Raw genomic sequence first — 15,581 nt, forward strand, 5'->3', positions numbered from 1 at the left:
ATTGCAAGATTCAAAATCCAACTACCACACTCCAGAATTACAAACAAAAAAGTCAAACTATTAGAAGTGCTACTCTCTTCTTATTCTAAGACAAGACCAAAGAGGCTACAGCCCTTCAAATCAGGAAGAACATGTATGTTCTGTAGAGGGGCAGTTTCCCATTACTGCTTAGTCTAACAGCTGCCAAGAGAAGGTGATGTCCCAGTTCCCATCCTTATCCTAGCCACTCACTCTCCTCCTCTTGTGCCAGCATTGCATCAGTTCATCTGCATGACATACTGGTTTGCAGATACAAAGCAGACACACTGCACCCCAACTTCCAAGTGCTTGTTTTGGTGTATCTCCTTATGGGATCACATAAAGTGGGGAGGAAGGGGAGGAAGGAAGGAGGAAGAAAAAAAAAAGTACAAGAGAAAAGCCTTCGTTTCTGGGAGCACTTCAATGTTAGAAGAACTTCACTAGTTTGTAAAGTCTCACTCCCAGCAGTGATAGCAAAAGGAAGATACTGAAGTATTTTAGGATCCTACAGTGATAAAGCTGTACCCCACTCAATAATGCAGCACATTGTTTTAGCTATAAAGGAATTGTCCTGGCCAGTGTTTTCATAGAGATTATACAGATATACAAATGACAATGAATAATTTTCAATGCATTAAGAAATGCATTTCCTGACTGAACTCATGGTTTACTCTGCCAACCTACTATGTGGAAATTCACAACTCCTCTTCAGAAGTGTTTGTTACACATTCCTGCAGAGGACCTCAATGGAAAGCGATGTAAGTGATATTTGCTCAACATTCCTCACAAGAGTGTCTGCAAGCAGCAGACTCCAGACTATCCACTGAGAAAGTATTTGTCCTTCCAGGAGGCTTACCTCACTCAGGAAGCTGTGTTTCTGCTGTAGATCTGGACTTGTAAGGAAACCGACAATTTCTCCAAGAGTTTCTCCTTTAAGAAGGGTGTGTAGCAAAACAAACCCTCCTTCTTTCACTGCAGCTGCCAAATTAGAGAGAATTTCAGTGGTGTTCCCTAGAACACTTGTTGAACAGTTGTATACCACCAGGTCAGCATTGGTCAGATTTCCAGACGGAAGGCTAGATGGATCCCACTGACTAAAGGAAACTCCAGCATCTTGTAGCTCTGTTTCATTAGCTGAAAGAGTTTCCAGGGTGCGGTCAGTGGCAATGTAGTCCACCTGCAACAGGGGCTGAGTATTCAGAATACTTTTGACACGAGAGAACAGATGTCCACTTCCTGCAAGAGCCTGTGAGAAAAGAAGGGGAAGGAAAAGGGGAAACCAAGTTGAAACATGAACAATATACAGAATTCTAACTGGAACATTGGAATTATACGATTAGGTTACTGAAAGGCCTAGAAACACTAGCTATGGTCCCATCCTGGGCTCCCAGCTAACCTCTACTATCTTCATCCTGTGACTGGTCATGTTCTCTAATGCCACATCCAGGCAAGTCTTCAACTCTGAAGAATCCAGCAATCCATTGAGAAGAGGGTCGTCCTGGAAGTGCATTTTCTCTTGAGTCACAATCTGTTCCAGCTCAGAATGGAGGTTTCCATTCAGTTCCAGATGGCAGATTTCAGCAAGGATAAGCTGAATGCCCTTCTGTATGGGTGAGGACTCTGCAGCATCCACTGCAGTTTTTAGTCCAGGGATGACTAATTTGACCCCATGCACTGCCACCTTAGCCTGTAAGTTCTGGATCAGATCTATGGAACAGAAAGGGAAATGAAAGGACGAGTCAGATTTTTCTAAGATTTTTCTTTTCCTCTTTGCCTCTATTTGCTATGCCAGCTGATCAGCACCACAAATTACAGCATCATCTACCATTAGCCTAGTCACAAAGATATAGTGCATGCTCCTGTATGTTCAGGTGATTAGATATTGTGCACTAGCTGCAGCCCACAAACAAGTAAGCTTTGTGGCAAGACAGTCTAAAACACCAAAAGTACCTGTGGCAAGACTCTGACTGAAAGAGGGCAACTAGCAGAAAACTTCTGACCGATTTAGGGAGTTGTAGAGGGATATTATAAGTTTCTGCAGGTACAGAAATACTAAAGTGCTTTTTTGGTTTATAACCAGATGGAAAATAGCTCATCCTGACTGAGATCAGAAGCAGCATTATGAAAAATAAAATAAAAATCCCACTACAGCATATGTAAAAACCTTTGAGGACAGCATTTGGACACTGGGGAAAAAAAATGGGTGGGGGGGGGAGAGAGAAGTCTTTCAAATCTATTGTCAAATCAAAGAATGAGCATGAAGGCACTTTACCAATATAGAATGACAAAATCGCTGTCTCAAGATATAGCAAAATTCATCACTAGAGTAAAAACTTTTTCAAAAACAGTAATTTTTTCCCTTTGATGAAAAGGGCACTTAAAGCGATGAACTGAGTGGATGTCTTCCCATTCAAAGAGCACTGTACTAGGCTGCAACTTTCACGATAGACAAAGCTGCTCCTATTCTATTGCAGCAAACACAAACTTCTTCTGGTGTGCCTCACTAAACCACTCCCCCTCCTTGGATATGCTCTTATGCTCACAATCAAATGGGAACAGACATGTCAGCTTACCCATCTTGGCAGCCTACAGGGAAAAACAAAACAAGAAAGCTAAAGACTTGAGGAAGTAGGCTCTCCTGTCAGTGTTTGAAGGAACTAGGCTCCACTTCTCCTTAAAGGAGGTGATTTGTGCCTCTCTGCTTGCCAAGGAGGTCGTGCCATCTGACACTGCACTGACTGCTACAGAAGGGTTGATGCCCCTCCCCACAGCTTTATTCCTACCCATGCTCTAGAGATACATCAGGCAGAAGTAGCTTTTAGCTTCCAGTAAGCATACAGACACAAGACTCCTGCTGAAGCCTTATACAGAGACCAATACTTTATTTCTTGGATGTTCTGAAGCAGTATGAACAGCTTCTCTCAGACATTTCTGTCAGGCTGGAAGATTCCCCTTAGTGTGCCAAGAAACCAATCCCACCTCACCTTTGCAGTGCTCCAGATAGGCATGAAGATGGACACTAGAAGACAAACAGTTACTCTCAGTATAGGGCACAAAGCAGAATTTTTCCAGAGTGGGAGGGATCCGTTCCTGTTGTCGTCGTGGTGCCACAGAAGCATGAAGACCATTGATTTGAACACCTCCTGCTTTAAGGCTATCAAGACAGCGGTCCACAACAACATCAAAAGCTAGGAGACAGGAAACAAAGGTAAGTTCGCATCAAACACAAGTATTTTATTCAAGATGATCAGACAAACAGTGCTATGTCAGATTGTTACAGAGCTGCAGAATAGCTTGGACTCCTTCCTACTTCTTAGGAAGTCATACATTCATCTACACAGCAGTGAAAACAACTACCAAAAACCCAAGCATGAAAGACATTACCTTCTACATTGTCCTGGTATTGGCACACCTGCTTCTGATGCAGCACTGGGTCAATACACACTGAGCGAATCCTGGTGGGTAAGCGTAGACTGCGCCCAGTCTCAGCTAAGATTATCATATGTAGCAGGGTGTCAAGAAAGGTCACCCAGTTCCCATTCCACAGAACTTTCCCTGTGCTTGCTGCAGAAGAGGAAGGAAAAGCCTCACTGTGATTTTATCATTCAGCAGATGCCAGAAGTCACTGCTTATCAAATGCAAAGTCTGCTGTATATACCCAACTTCCCCTGTAAACTCCCAACAGTCAGTTCTAAACTGGAGGTAACAGCTTTCCCAATGTTCTGTCAGAACTCTTGGCTGTTCTGCATTATCACACAAAATACAATTACCACACAAAGCATAGTCAGGTGGACTGTTAATACAAATGGAATTAAAAGATCAAATATTCATCATTACAATAACCATGCTCATAATTTTTCCTATAGAAAGTAAATTCACCTTCACTGTTGCATTCCAGAACACCCTGGAAAGTTGGTCCATAATTATACCCACGCAGATGCAGCTCTTGGTAAATGTCTTCTTTCAAGAGGCCAGACTTTGAGCTCATGTCTACTTGAGTCTGAAAGTCAACTGGCTGGTTATGGAAGTTCTTCAGAGCAGTGTTTTCTAGGAGGGAAATCTTCCCTGATGGGTACAGTGACAAGAATAAGAATCTGTGTCCATAAATAATGGATTTTAGTAGGACAGTGCATACACTTACACTTCCTTCACTTACCACTCACAGCCAGGTTCCCGTTCCCTGACACCTCAAAGCAGTGGGAAGCAGGCATGAGTCTTACTTCCAGCTGTATTGATCCTGCAAGAAACATCGAGGAAGACGGGACTGTGAGGTCATTCATTGTTACCATCTTCAAGCAGATTTTTCCTCTTTCACCATCTCCAGACTCACTGTGCACAACATGTAATAAAGATGACCATAACATGTGCTACTTGACTGTATGAATTAATTTCTTTGTTCAGTCATGCTGCACTCTTCTGTATATTCTCCTGTGTTCCTCCTCACTTCCCCCTTGCATTTCTTTCCTCCCACTCCCTTCATCTTCATTACACAGTTCCGCAGTTGTACCAGCACTCCTCACGCACCCTTTCTGGGAAGGATAGTTGCCTGATGAATTGTGACTTCTTCAAAGATAACAGCCATTTGCTCCATAGCCATGCCAAGAGAACGTGCCAGAGTTCGCCAAGCCAGTACTAGATACCCAGTTGCTGGGTACAGGACTCTGCCATCAATGCAGTGACCAACTAAGTAGTGGTCAGGAGAGTCAGGACTCACATCTGTCAAAGAATAAAGATCAGGATAGAAATAATCAAAACACCCTAATAAGGAGGTCTTTTCCCCTCAATGTCTATAAGGCTTTAGTTGTTGCCCCAACTATCCTGCCTGGCAACATGCAGCTCTTAAGACTACTGTGAGTCTGAATCAAGACAGTTTCTGCTCTGTTCATACTCTTTCATCCTATTTCAGAAGCAGATCCAGTCTTTTTCAATACAAACCAAACCAAACATTAAGCTTCAGAAGATGGTTTCAAGGATGTTGCTTTAAGTACCCTTTTCCGTGGTGTTTTTTTTTTTTTTTTTTTTTTTTAAGATTTTCTTTTTTCCTACATTTCTATCCTAGAAATCCAGAGGTAAAGCAGAAGAGACAAACAAACAAAAAACCCCAAACAGTCAAACACACCAATATTGTAGACTGAAGCAGATGCAGAGCCTCTGGAACCTGCTGGAAAGTCGTCAGCTTTTGGAACATCCCAGTCCTGGCTGTGGTCCCATTTGATGTATGGAGAAATAAGGGGTGTTCCCACTGGAACAGGGTATTCCATGAGTGGGAACAAGTTGTTTCCAAGAACATTTATCCTAGGACGATAAAAAAGATCAAGACAATGTGAGGGAGGGAGAGGAAAAAAAGGCAGGAAAAGTTAACAATAATACTTAGAGGTCAGACAGTAATTGGTCTTGGGCTCCATGTCTTTCTCCAGGAGTACCATGAACACTTACTGCAGCCAATTTTGTAACTCTAACTGTCTACAAGATGCAAAGTTTATTTCCAAGAGCTAGTTCCAGGTTCCTAGGTCTCTGAAATGGGATTCCTCTTTAAAAGCCACCTTCCCAGCCCAAGCAGTCTCTAACCCAAGGCAACACTTTATAAGTGAACATGTTAAATATGTACAATACAGATGTAAATCCCTTTTTTTTTCCAGGTCTGTTGAAGGAATATTTCAATCCTTGTGAAGGCACACATGCTAGAGAAGAGACTTGAATTCTCTCCTAACCGATACCCCACTTACCCTCCTCCCTTAGTCTCCTTACCCAGTTAAATGAATCTTTCCAGTCTGTGTTAGGAAGAACTCCAAATTATTTTTGTGCTCTTTCTTCATCAAAGGTAGAATGGTGCAAGTTGGTTTCAAAGTTCTCCTCAAGATAGCCTGGTCAAGTAGAGTCCACAAATCACAGGTGGAAGGTATTATTACTTTGTCTCTGAACTTCTCTCTATGGATCTCAAGCCACTTCTATTTCTGTGCTAGGTGCTAGAACATACACTATTTTAACAGGGAAGAGGAAGAGTAGCACAATACCCCCTCCCCAGCAACCCAAGAAGGTGCACATCTGGTAAAGCAGAACCTATGTAATATTAATGAAATCCTGCCAAAACACAAATCTCCCTTTCCCAAGCAGATTGTCAAGTGGAATCAGAAGCTGCACTGCAAGAACTGCAAGATCACCCTCTCAAGCCTCCCACTTGTGCACACACACACAGCTTAGGCTCTTACTGCCAGGAGAAGGCCTTTTTAGTCTGAAGCATCCTAGAGCTTTTTCCCAGCAACAGCTATTAAATAAAAAAAAATAAAATACAGCCTTAAACATCTGAGCCAACTTGTATCTTCTCTTCAATTTGATCCCATGGTCTATTAAGTGAGAGAAATAAGGGAGGGAAGAGAAAACCAGAACACTCTCAAACCTAGCTGATGTAGTCTTTAGTCACTTGGAGTCCAGAATTGCACAGCGATTTTAAAATGAACTGTATAATCTTTTTATAGAGAAAAATATCTGCCTAATTTAAAAGCTCTGCTCTGATTCTCCCTTCAAGTCACTTTCAAAGCATAAATAAGACTAACATGACATAATAAACATACACTGGATTGGAACTCAGAAGCACTGTATAACTATTAAACTTGATTCACAAGTAACTATGATTCTTCTTAAGACTTTTCTCCTCTTGCATGACACAAATAAAAGAGACCAGTCCTTGAGACTTAAGGGACAGGCACAAGACTACAGCACTGATGTTGTGGAGCAACTGCATCCTCATATACCTCATATTCTGCATCCTCTACTATAGAACTAATTCCACAAGGATGGGATGGAGAGAAAGGAATAACGACGTGATCATTAGGGGAGTTTGAAGAAAGCAAGCTCCTGTTGTCTCAGGCTACTTGGTCTAGGAGAAGAGGGGAAAACACCACTACCAGCCACCACCTTCTAAGACAAGAACCTCAAGCCAAATTCAGTGCACAGATGGTGATAACAGACTTTTCATAGAGAAGGCCTGTTAGTCTTAAATTTCTCTCCCCATCCCAATTTCCACACACAGCCTCCATTAGATCCAAACAATGAAATGCTTTTCTTACTCATTGCACAGTTCAGAGAGCTGAGTATCAGCTCTCTGAAAACCATGACAACAAATCAAGGCAACAATGTGAATGGATGGGAAGTGGTAGTATGTTGGGATTTTTTATTTTTTTTTTTTTAAATATTGACATACACTGCTCCTCTAAAAACCCCAAACCAACCAACGAAAAAAGATCACACCAAAACCCCCACAAAAAAAATAAAGAAAATGTTAAAACTGGGAAAGACTCAGAAGTACCGGAGGGACAAAGTGTTCTCAGAATGGAGGCAGGGAAGGAAGCAGCAGTATTCTTTAGTCCTCAGACCCTTAATCTCCTTCCTGCAGCAACATATCAATATGGTATCAAACTGACACAGTCAAATACAATACCTGTAAAAGAGCATGTGGAGCAATCTCTACTACAACAGCGTTCTCTGGAACATGCTTCAGGCCTTCGTGGAACAGCACTGGATTCACTAGGTTGTTCACATGATACTCAGCAGAGGAATTCCTAGCTAGATCACTCTGCCATTGAGATTCAGGGATAGATGTACTGATCCATCGTGCTGAACGAGGTTTAGGGTATGGAATGACCTACAGACAGACAAGGAAGAGGGACATGAGGAAGAGTTACATGTCACAGATAACAATAAGACAGTCAAAAGCAATCAGCCCCTCCTTTTTGCAGGCCATTTTTCTCAGCTTGATTGCTCAGGACATCCCTCTGCTTGAGGCCATAGGATTTCACACCTTAGGTCTCAGAGGTCTACATGCTCTTCAAGAGATTTCCTTCTCCTCCTAAAGGAAGGAACCCCCTTAAAGCTCTACATCAACTACACTCAAATCCAGGTGCCTGAGTGTAAGCCGTGTGAGCCGTAGCTTGGCAATATTACCTTTTTCAGGGCACTGAGAAGCACTGGTGCAATAGATGCCATGTAATAAGAATGAAATGCGACTCCAGCACTGCGCACCTCCTTTGCGAACACGCCATCCTTTTTCAGTTTGGCTACAAACTCATTCACAGAGTCCTAAGAAGAGGAACATAAGTGAAAAAAATAAAAGCTCACAATGTATTTGGGATCCGTATGAGTCACTGTACTCCCCCCATGCCTTTCATCACTTGCCACTTAAGGGAAACCATACCTGCGATGAGGTTATCGCCCTTCTCAGCCTTATAATTTATCACTCATTATGGCCATGATTATAAGACTATTCAGCATAACAGATCTTTTATTATTAGCCTACTGAGGCACTATCATCACTTCCTCTCACAGAAGAGTTGAGTGTTTATACAAACCACCATGTCCCCCCTCCCACTGCTTAAATCCAGCTCCCCTTTGCAAGCAGCTGAGCTTTAAACTCAGCTTAACTCTTTTTTCACACTAGAACTTCACAGGTCCCAATCACAACTCTGGTATGCACCATATCAGTTCCTTGCTCACCAGAGGCCCCGAAACAGTGACAGTATCTTCAGAGTTGTGACAGGCTGGTACCACATTTGGAGGACAGCGTTCTTTACATTCTTCCCAAGTCAGACCTGCAGAAGGAAGAGCTCAGGACAACACAAGTGTTTCTAGCAGTGAGCTTCATAAGGGGAGGCAATCTCAACTGCACAATCACTGCACTTAATTCAGCATTTTGCAAAACTGGGAAGGATTCTTAAGAGAAAGACAGACATGCCCGTATTCCCCAAAGGGGATTCTGCAGAAGCTAAGTATATTTATCTCAGGGCTTTAACATGACATTTATCACTGATATTGAGCACAAGAACAGAGGACTGAATCTCTGTACCATCCCATTAAGGGATGGGGTGGAGGGGAACCCACACACTTTCAAAGGAGCTATAGAATTGGTTGTTTTGTCTCGTCTTGTCCCTAGCAATCTGAGCTAGAACAGGAGAGATAACATGTGAGTTTGACTCATAGAAACTGAGAGCCACAAAATACTCATAGAAGTCAACAACTCCAGTGGCTTAAACTAGTTTAACACTTGCAGCATCTGGTCATATTTTACATGGATACAAGTCACATGAAGAACTTGAACTCAACATCAGATTACAACAAACATATGCAGCACTCTAAGTTCTGCGATAAGAGTCTCATATTTGATAAAGGAAAAAACGCTAAATTAGGTACGTAGCATTAACATTAATAAGTGATGTAGTCAAACATACTGCATTAGACCTGCAACAGCTTTTTTCTTAAGTGTTTCAGTTTTTAATTGACCGCTGCATCAAATAATAAGAAACAGAAGAACAACAATGCTACCAATAAGAAGTTTCTTTTTAAACATGTAAGTCACCATGAAGAAAAACTGCTGGGTCCAAAGCTCAAAATTTCACCCAGTAGTGGGAAAAGCTATATGACTTACAGAAACACTGAGGAAAGCTTGTTCAGGAGAAAGCTTCTTCTTAAATGTTATTAGGTTCAATTAAATTCTAACAGCATTAATTTCCACTAGCCAGTTGCCCACTACATAATAGCAGCTTACTGGTTTCATGTCTTATTACTCTTGCAGACAATCAGAAATCTCTTTCTTAAAAATAATTTAAATATATATGTGTGTGTATACACACAGACCCACCCCCCTATCTACCCATCAAGAGCCAAAATCCCCAGAACCTTAGATTTTCACCACTCTTTTCAAGGAGATTATTTATCAGGCCTGTGTTATTGGTCACCTGTCAATAAATCTCTCCACTTCCACTTAATTTTCGATGGATTACCAAAATTCTGCTGTATTCCAGGTCAGAGATTACTATCATTGTATCAACTTCAATATTTAGTAACCTGTTCTACATCAGAAGAAAAAGAAGAGGCAATAAGTAGCCAAAATTTTACAGACATGATTGTCTCCACCAACACATTTCAGAGCCCAATTTTATCCCAATGCCATACAAACAGAGATCAGGTGTACTTTCCTGTATCACTCTTTCAGTAAGGGTATACCTACCAACAGCAGCCATTCCTCCTGGGGGCAATTTGGCCTCTTTCACACATCGTCCCCGCCAATAAGCAGCAAGAACGGCTTCTTCATGACTTAATGAGTTATCTGCATAGCCACAAGCTAGTTCTCCCACTGAGTGGCCCAAAATCCCATCAGGTTGCAGACCTGCAGCCTTCAGCATATCAATCTGGGCAATCTGCAAGGAAGAGTAGGATCAGTGATTCCATGCCAGAGTAAGCAGGCGTCAGGCCTCAAAGGCACACTGCAGTAGTGAGTGCATTACAAAATGGCTTTTTGGTACAGACATTCTTCTTGGCCTCACTACTTCCTCCCCTGCCCAACTGCAGCTCCAACCTCATTTCAAAGCAATCCAAAGAAGCACTATGTGATTCCAGTATTGTTTGCACCTTTCCACTATGTAGCTTTCCACCAAGAAGCTATTTCCAACAACAAGAGGTGGCCAATAGCATGTCTGTACAAAGTAAGAAGCAAGACCAGCTTTCCAGATCGCTTTAGAAGCTCTACCACTAGTTTAGTAAGAAACAATGAATCCCACATTGACATTCAGAATTAAAAGAGACTTCATTTAGCATCATTCAGTTCATTTGCAGAACAAATTTTAGAAGGCATTCTATGGAACCTTGTTCCCTGGCACAAATGTTTACATAAAACTTAAAGATATTGCTTAGTCTCTTTAAAAGGAGAAGCTGCCCCACATACACACATAGGTACAAATGCAAATCAGTTTAGATCAATATTTGTCCAAGCATCTTGCAAGTGGCAGAGCCCAAAACTGTCAAGGGTGCAACACACTCCCTCCTATCAGAGGGATATTTCTAATTGCCATTTGCTGATTACACAAAACAAGCTTCCATTAATCAGTATAGTGTTACTGGCCAAACAGACACACTAGCAGAGCATGCTTATGTGGACTGAGTCCACGACTTCCTCCACCAGTGAGTCCTACCTGAATAGCAGCTAGTCCAACAAATGCATGGACAGTGTCATCAAAAGTGTTCTCATCTGCTTGCAGAAGCAGGTCTGAGACCTTCAGGCCTGTGTTCTCCAAAGCCTTGTCCGAGCGCAATATAGACTTGCGAAACAAATCCAAGTTCATAAGGCTCAGACCCATACCTTTCCACTGTGTTCCCATGCCTGCAGGATATGCAAGGAGAAAGTGAGCTTTAGTAACTCAGTAAACTCAGTAACTTAGTAGCTCCATAAAGGGAGCAGATATGACATGCTTGCTCTGGCAGTGGAAGAATTCTATTTAAGAGCAAAACACTGTACATTTCTAGCATCCTCTAAATTAGACAGTGCTTTTTATTTTCCTGGACTTTGTTATCATCAGAAGATAGCAAAGTTGGAAGGATTAGATAAAATACAGGAAACATAAGTCTCCTAGACATATCACACGGCTGCAAGATAATTCCTCATGCTAGAGTAGAAAACAACATTACAGCACAGAATCTAACTGCTCAAGCCCCAGATCTACAGAGGAATGCAGAAGCCTGGACCCACTGCTGCACACCCACCTGAGCAGATGTACCAGAGCGGTCTACCAGATGCTTGAACTTGCTGAACCTCTTTTATGTCACTCTCGGTGCCAACTAGTGTGTAGCCCCTGTAGGGCATGGAGGATATAGGAACTGTAGAGATATCACTGAGCAGGCTTACAAATGGGCTGCACCCTCCATGTTTTCTGCTCTCTTCAATTAGTATTTCCACAGCTTCCTGGGTTCTGCCACAAACTTGAACCAGTCTTGGCATGTTACAAGTCTCCACAGGCTGCGATTTGTTCTCATTTGGCCTCAGAATGACATGAGCATTAGCACCTCCAAAGCCAAAAGAGTTGATACTGACAAGGCCACCTTTCACTGGCGTTGGTTTACAAACTACCTCCAAAGAGCCATCTTTTAAGGCAGGAATATCTGGATTTGGAGTACTGAAATGAAGATTTGGAGCCCACAGCCCATGCTCCAGAGACAGAATGACCTGGAAGAAAAAACAGAGTGTTCTGTGCTCCACATTTTCTTGTGATAAACATTTTTTTGTTGGTATTGTTTTACTATAAATTACCACATAGCATACACTAAAGCAGCTCTCTATGTTTGGATAAAGGGACATTTCAGAGAACAGCATTATTGATGTTACTGAGGCAGTACGTACTTCACCTCGGCAAATTTTTAGCCCATGCAGGAAGTCAGCAGTGAAGGTGACAGTGGCAGCTTCAAGTTTAGCTTCCAGAGCCTTTCTAAGAGTAAAGCCATGCAGTCTTGCTGGAAAAGCAGCCTGGCTAAGAATATCACATCTTCTTTCTCCCCTTTCAGATCCTGTCCCTTCATCACACACTGCTCCATTTCTCCCCAGTCACACACCACCATCCATGCTCTTCCTTATCATAACAAACGCTTCCATTTCTGCCTCTGCTGCAAAGGAAGCAAGCTGAAGAACTAGTAAAGGCTGCATTGCACCCATTTGTTGTCGTCTTTATCCAAAAAGCAGGAACAACAGACTGATCAGAACTGGCAGAGCCAAAGGGAAGTACAGAAACAGCACAAGAATTAGAATAGCTGCACCAAAAAAAGAGCTCCCTTCTCTCAGCAGCATCTCTGCAAACAGCCCATGACACCAAGCTCCTACTCCTTTGTGGTGCAAGTCCAGCAAATCAGACTACAAGGTCAGCTGCAAAGACTCTGTGCTCTGTATGTTTGGCAGTTCCTTCATCACCTCAAAATGGTCAGAGAAACATGTATCGGCTTGGGAACTGTTCTTCCAAGCTGGCTATTGGACATGGCAGCCTACTTGGGAGAACAGCCAGCATAAATGCATGAATTCAACTTCAGTCAGTTCATTTACAGTCTAAGTATTTTCATGCACACTGTCCTACACCTACAATACTATGCACTATGAAGTTGCTGTTGCTTTACACAGCATACATATTTGTACTTTAAATGGTTTCTGCACAAGTTTGAAAGTACAGTGAGCATATACCAGAGCCACCAAGCAGCTTTGACTTTGCTGTACAGCAAGTAGTTAGATGGGCGCAGTAGTTCAAAGGTGCAGGTGAGTTTTCCCTTCCTTACTAGAATTTAACTAAAGTGGCTTTGGCAAGCCCTAGTTTTTCCTACCTATCCACATAACTAATGGATTCTCTTCAAGTCTGAAATCAGATACTTTCAAGATCTATTTTCCTAATTGACATGTCACATATAAGAGCATTTTATGGAATTCCAAAAGAAAACATTTATGGAAACTGCAGACTGAGACAGTTATGAAGAGACACTGGGCTTGGTGTAGTTTCTGGCTTGTCTCAAGGACACCTGACCTGCCATTCTGGTTAACTTCCAAATCTTAAAACACCAAGTGCTGCCCAACTTTCAAAGAATCAAGAACAGAGACAAAGCTTCCAATATCCTGCCAAAGCTTCAGGTGCTTTCAAGACGCCAGATCTGGAAACAAGACCTAACACAACTTAATACAAGTATAGCAAAAAGATATTCTAGCAGGCATGATGGGTGCCATAGGCTCTGGCCTGCAGCTGTAAGTTCTGATACAAAGTTAAGTGAGAAAACTGACCAAAAAGAGTGAGAAAAGACTGTGTCAGAGGGTCTTCAAAAAGAAATTGTGGCTCTTGTCTTTGCAGTTCTGCATCCTAAGAAACACAGACATGGAAACAGTATCTCAAAGTTATGATCCTGTCCTGACAGATGAGAACAGAACTGCACTCTAAACAAACTGTTTATGATGTACAATACAGTATGGATGGAGAGGTTTATTTTATGACTCAGTTATCATTCTTTCTATGAAGGTGTTAGTCAGAAATAGAGGTGCTAACAAAAAAAAAGTAAAATTCCCTCTAGAGGAAGACAGACACTGCTGCCTCCATGATTCATTTGCAGATGAGGCTATTCACAGCAAGTTGTATGTATTCCAGTCACAATAACCACTTTAAAGAGCCTAAAATTGTGACAGTATACATGACTTAAATTTGCATGGTTCTAAGGCTGTCAGTAATAGGCTTACAACTAAGTGTGAACATTACCTAGCTCTCTGCTGAGCAGTTTAGCAGCCAGGGCCAATAGATGATTGTCTGCCTACAGCAGTAATTAGCAGGCTGGTTGCTAAGACAACCAGTTGTTCAAGCTGACAGCCTCATCCTGAAGAACTCATTTGGCTTCTTGCCAACAAAAAAGAGAAGAGGAAGAGATGATACATCCCTGACAATCAGCCAGAAGGATGAGCTATTCTTTTGGCACTGAAAGCCCCTTATCTTTGGTCACTGCCAACTACTCCAAACATTTAATTCCCTCTACTTGTACACCCCTCAAATCCAAATGACTTACAGCAGAGTTCTGTTGGAAGGCCCAGTGAAAGGATAATGAATAAAGTGATCCCAAAGCCTTTATTCTCAGCAGAGTTAAGCTCCTGTAGAATTCAGTAGGATGAGGGAACTAAAGCGTGTGTGCATGCATGTGTGCACAGAGCAGAGGGCCCCCTGGGCATTTGTGTCCAGCTTGCAGAATAGCCACCTAGGCTTTTAAGAGTATTTGCAGGTGAACTAAGAAGTAGATAATTAATGAGAACCACCTGAGTTCTTCTCATTACCAGTGAACATCTTATCCTGGATCAGTGCAAATTTTCCTTAAAAACAAACAAACATTAAAGACCCCACATACTGTTGTGTTCCCTGCCTCCCCCAGTTTTCCTTCTCAAGCCACTTGTTACCTTAGCTAATGCAGCAAGCCCAGAGGCAGGCTCTGGGTGACCCATGTTTGATTTGGTTGATCCAATCAACAGTGGCTCTCTCTCACATTGACAGAAGACATTTACAATGCCATTTACCTCCTGCGGATCTCCAACCTAGTAGGAAGAGAATCAGAATGGCTATCAGCTAGCACTTCCAAAACATGCCACAAAAGAAAAATCTAAAAGATTAAGATGTTTGGGCAAAATCCAAAAGTGGTAAAGCAGTACATATTGTAGTAACTGGTCAAAGGGAGAAACACAGTTCATTTTGGAAAAACAAAGAATAATTTGATGGAAGAGTGTGGCAAGTGACACAAGGGATGGAAATAAGGGAGAAAACACTCCAAACCCAAAGGGAACATGCTGACCTTGGTGCCTGTCCCATGAGCTTCAACATACTCCACTTCTTCAGGTTTGATACCGCATTCCTTGTACAAAGAGCTGACCAACTGCTGCTGCATCTCTCCAGATGGGAATGTCACACCTAGGATCAAAATTGCTGTCAATTCGTCTCTCCTATCAGATGCTTCCTGTTCTGATTTTAGCACCGTTTCAACTGCTTGGGGCTACCAGGTCCAAAAAAAGGAGAGATACTTTTTCAGGATTTACACCAGTGTCCTTGGCACCAGACACAATAAGCCTCTTGGGCTCTTTGTAAGAGCAGCAGAGGAACCAGAAATAGACATAAAGCAGTAAGTTAGACTAGTGTGGAAAGATACTGGTTAACAGAACACTAGGAGATAACTAGATCAAGCAGAACATGTGAAACTCGGTGTCTCTATAACTGGGGAGTGGGAGAAGTGGGACAGCAGTAGGGCAA

The 15,581-nt window shown here is 42.2% G+C and overlaps 1 protein-coding gene across 1 annotated transcript in view; it reads right to left on the reverse strand.

Annotated features, from left to right (window-relative positions):
• Window positions 1–15,581, reverse strand: part of FASN (fatty acid synthase) — a 37,304-nt gene that overhangs the window by 17,160 nt on the left and 4,563 nt on the right. Inside the window, exons 6-22 of the mRNA XM_009697530.1 lie at window positions 15,130–15,245; window positions 14,741–14,875; window positions 11,548–12,007; window positions 10,980–11,167; window positions 10,019–10,208; window positions 8,509–8,603; window positions 7,960–8,094; window positions 7,457–7,660; window positions 5,767–5,882; window positions 5,138–5,313; window positions 4,543–4,734; window positions 4,175–4,255; window positions 3,898–4,083; window positions 3,403–3,582; window positions 3,003–3,206; window positions 1,415–1,725; window positions 875–1,264 (exon numbers count right to left, since the gene is read on the reverse strand). Coding sequence (XP_009695832.1) covers window positions 875–1,264; window positions 1,415–1,725; window positions 3,003–3,206; window positions 3,403–3,582; window positions 3,898–4,083; window positions 4,175–4,255; window positions 4,543–4,734; window positions 5,138–5,313; window positions 5,767–5,882; window positions 7,457–7,660; window positions 7,960–8,094; window positions 8,509–8,603; window positions 10,019–10,208; window positions 10,980–11,167; window positions 11,548–12,007; window positions 14,741–14,875; window positions 15,130–15,245 — 3,359 coding nt within the window. The remainder of the gene's footprint in view (window positions 1–874; window positions 1,265–1,414; window positions 1,726–3,002; window positions 3,207–3,402; window positions 3,583–3,897; window positions 4,084–4,174; window positions 4,256–4,542; window positions 4,735–5,137; window positions 5,314–5,766; window positions 5,883–7,456; window positions 7,661–7,959; window positions 8,095–8,508; window positions 8,604–10,018; window positions 10,209–10,979; window positions 11,168–11,547; window positions 12,008–14,740; window positions 14,876–15,129; window positions 15,246–15,581) is intronic.

This window comes from Cariama cristata, unplaced genomic scaffold (assembly GCF_000690535.1).
Source record: "Cariama cristata isolate BGI_N322 unplaced genomic scaffold, ASM69053v1 scaffold25593, whole genome shotgun sequence".
In the NCBI taxonomy this organism is placed as follows: Eukaryota; Metazoa; Chordata; class Aves; order Cariamiformes; family Cariamidae; genus Cariama; species Cariama cristata.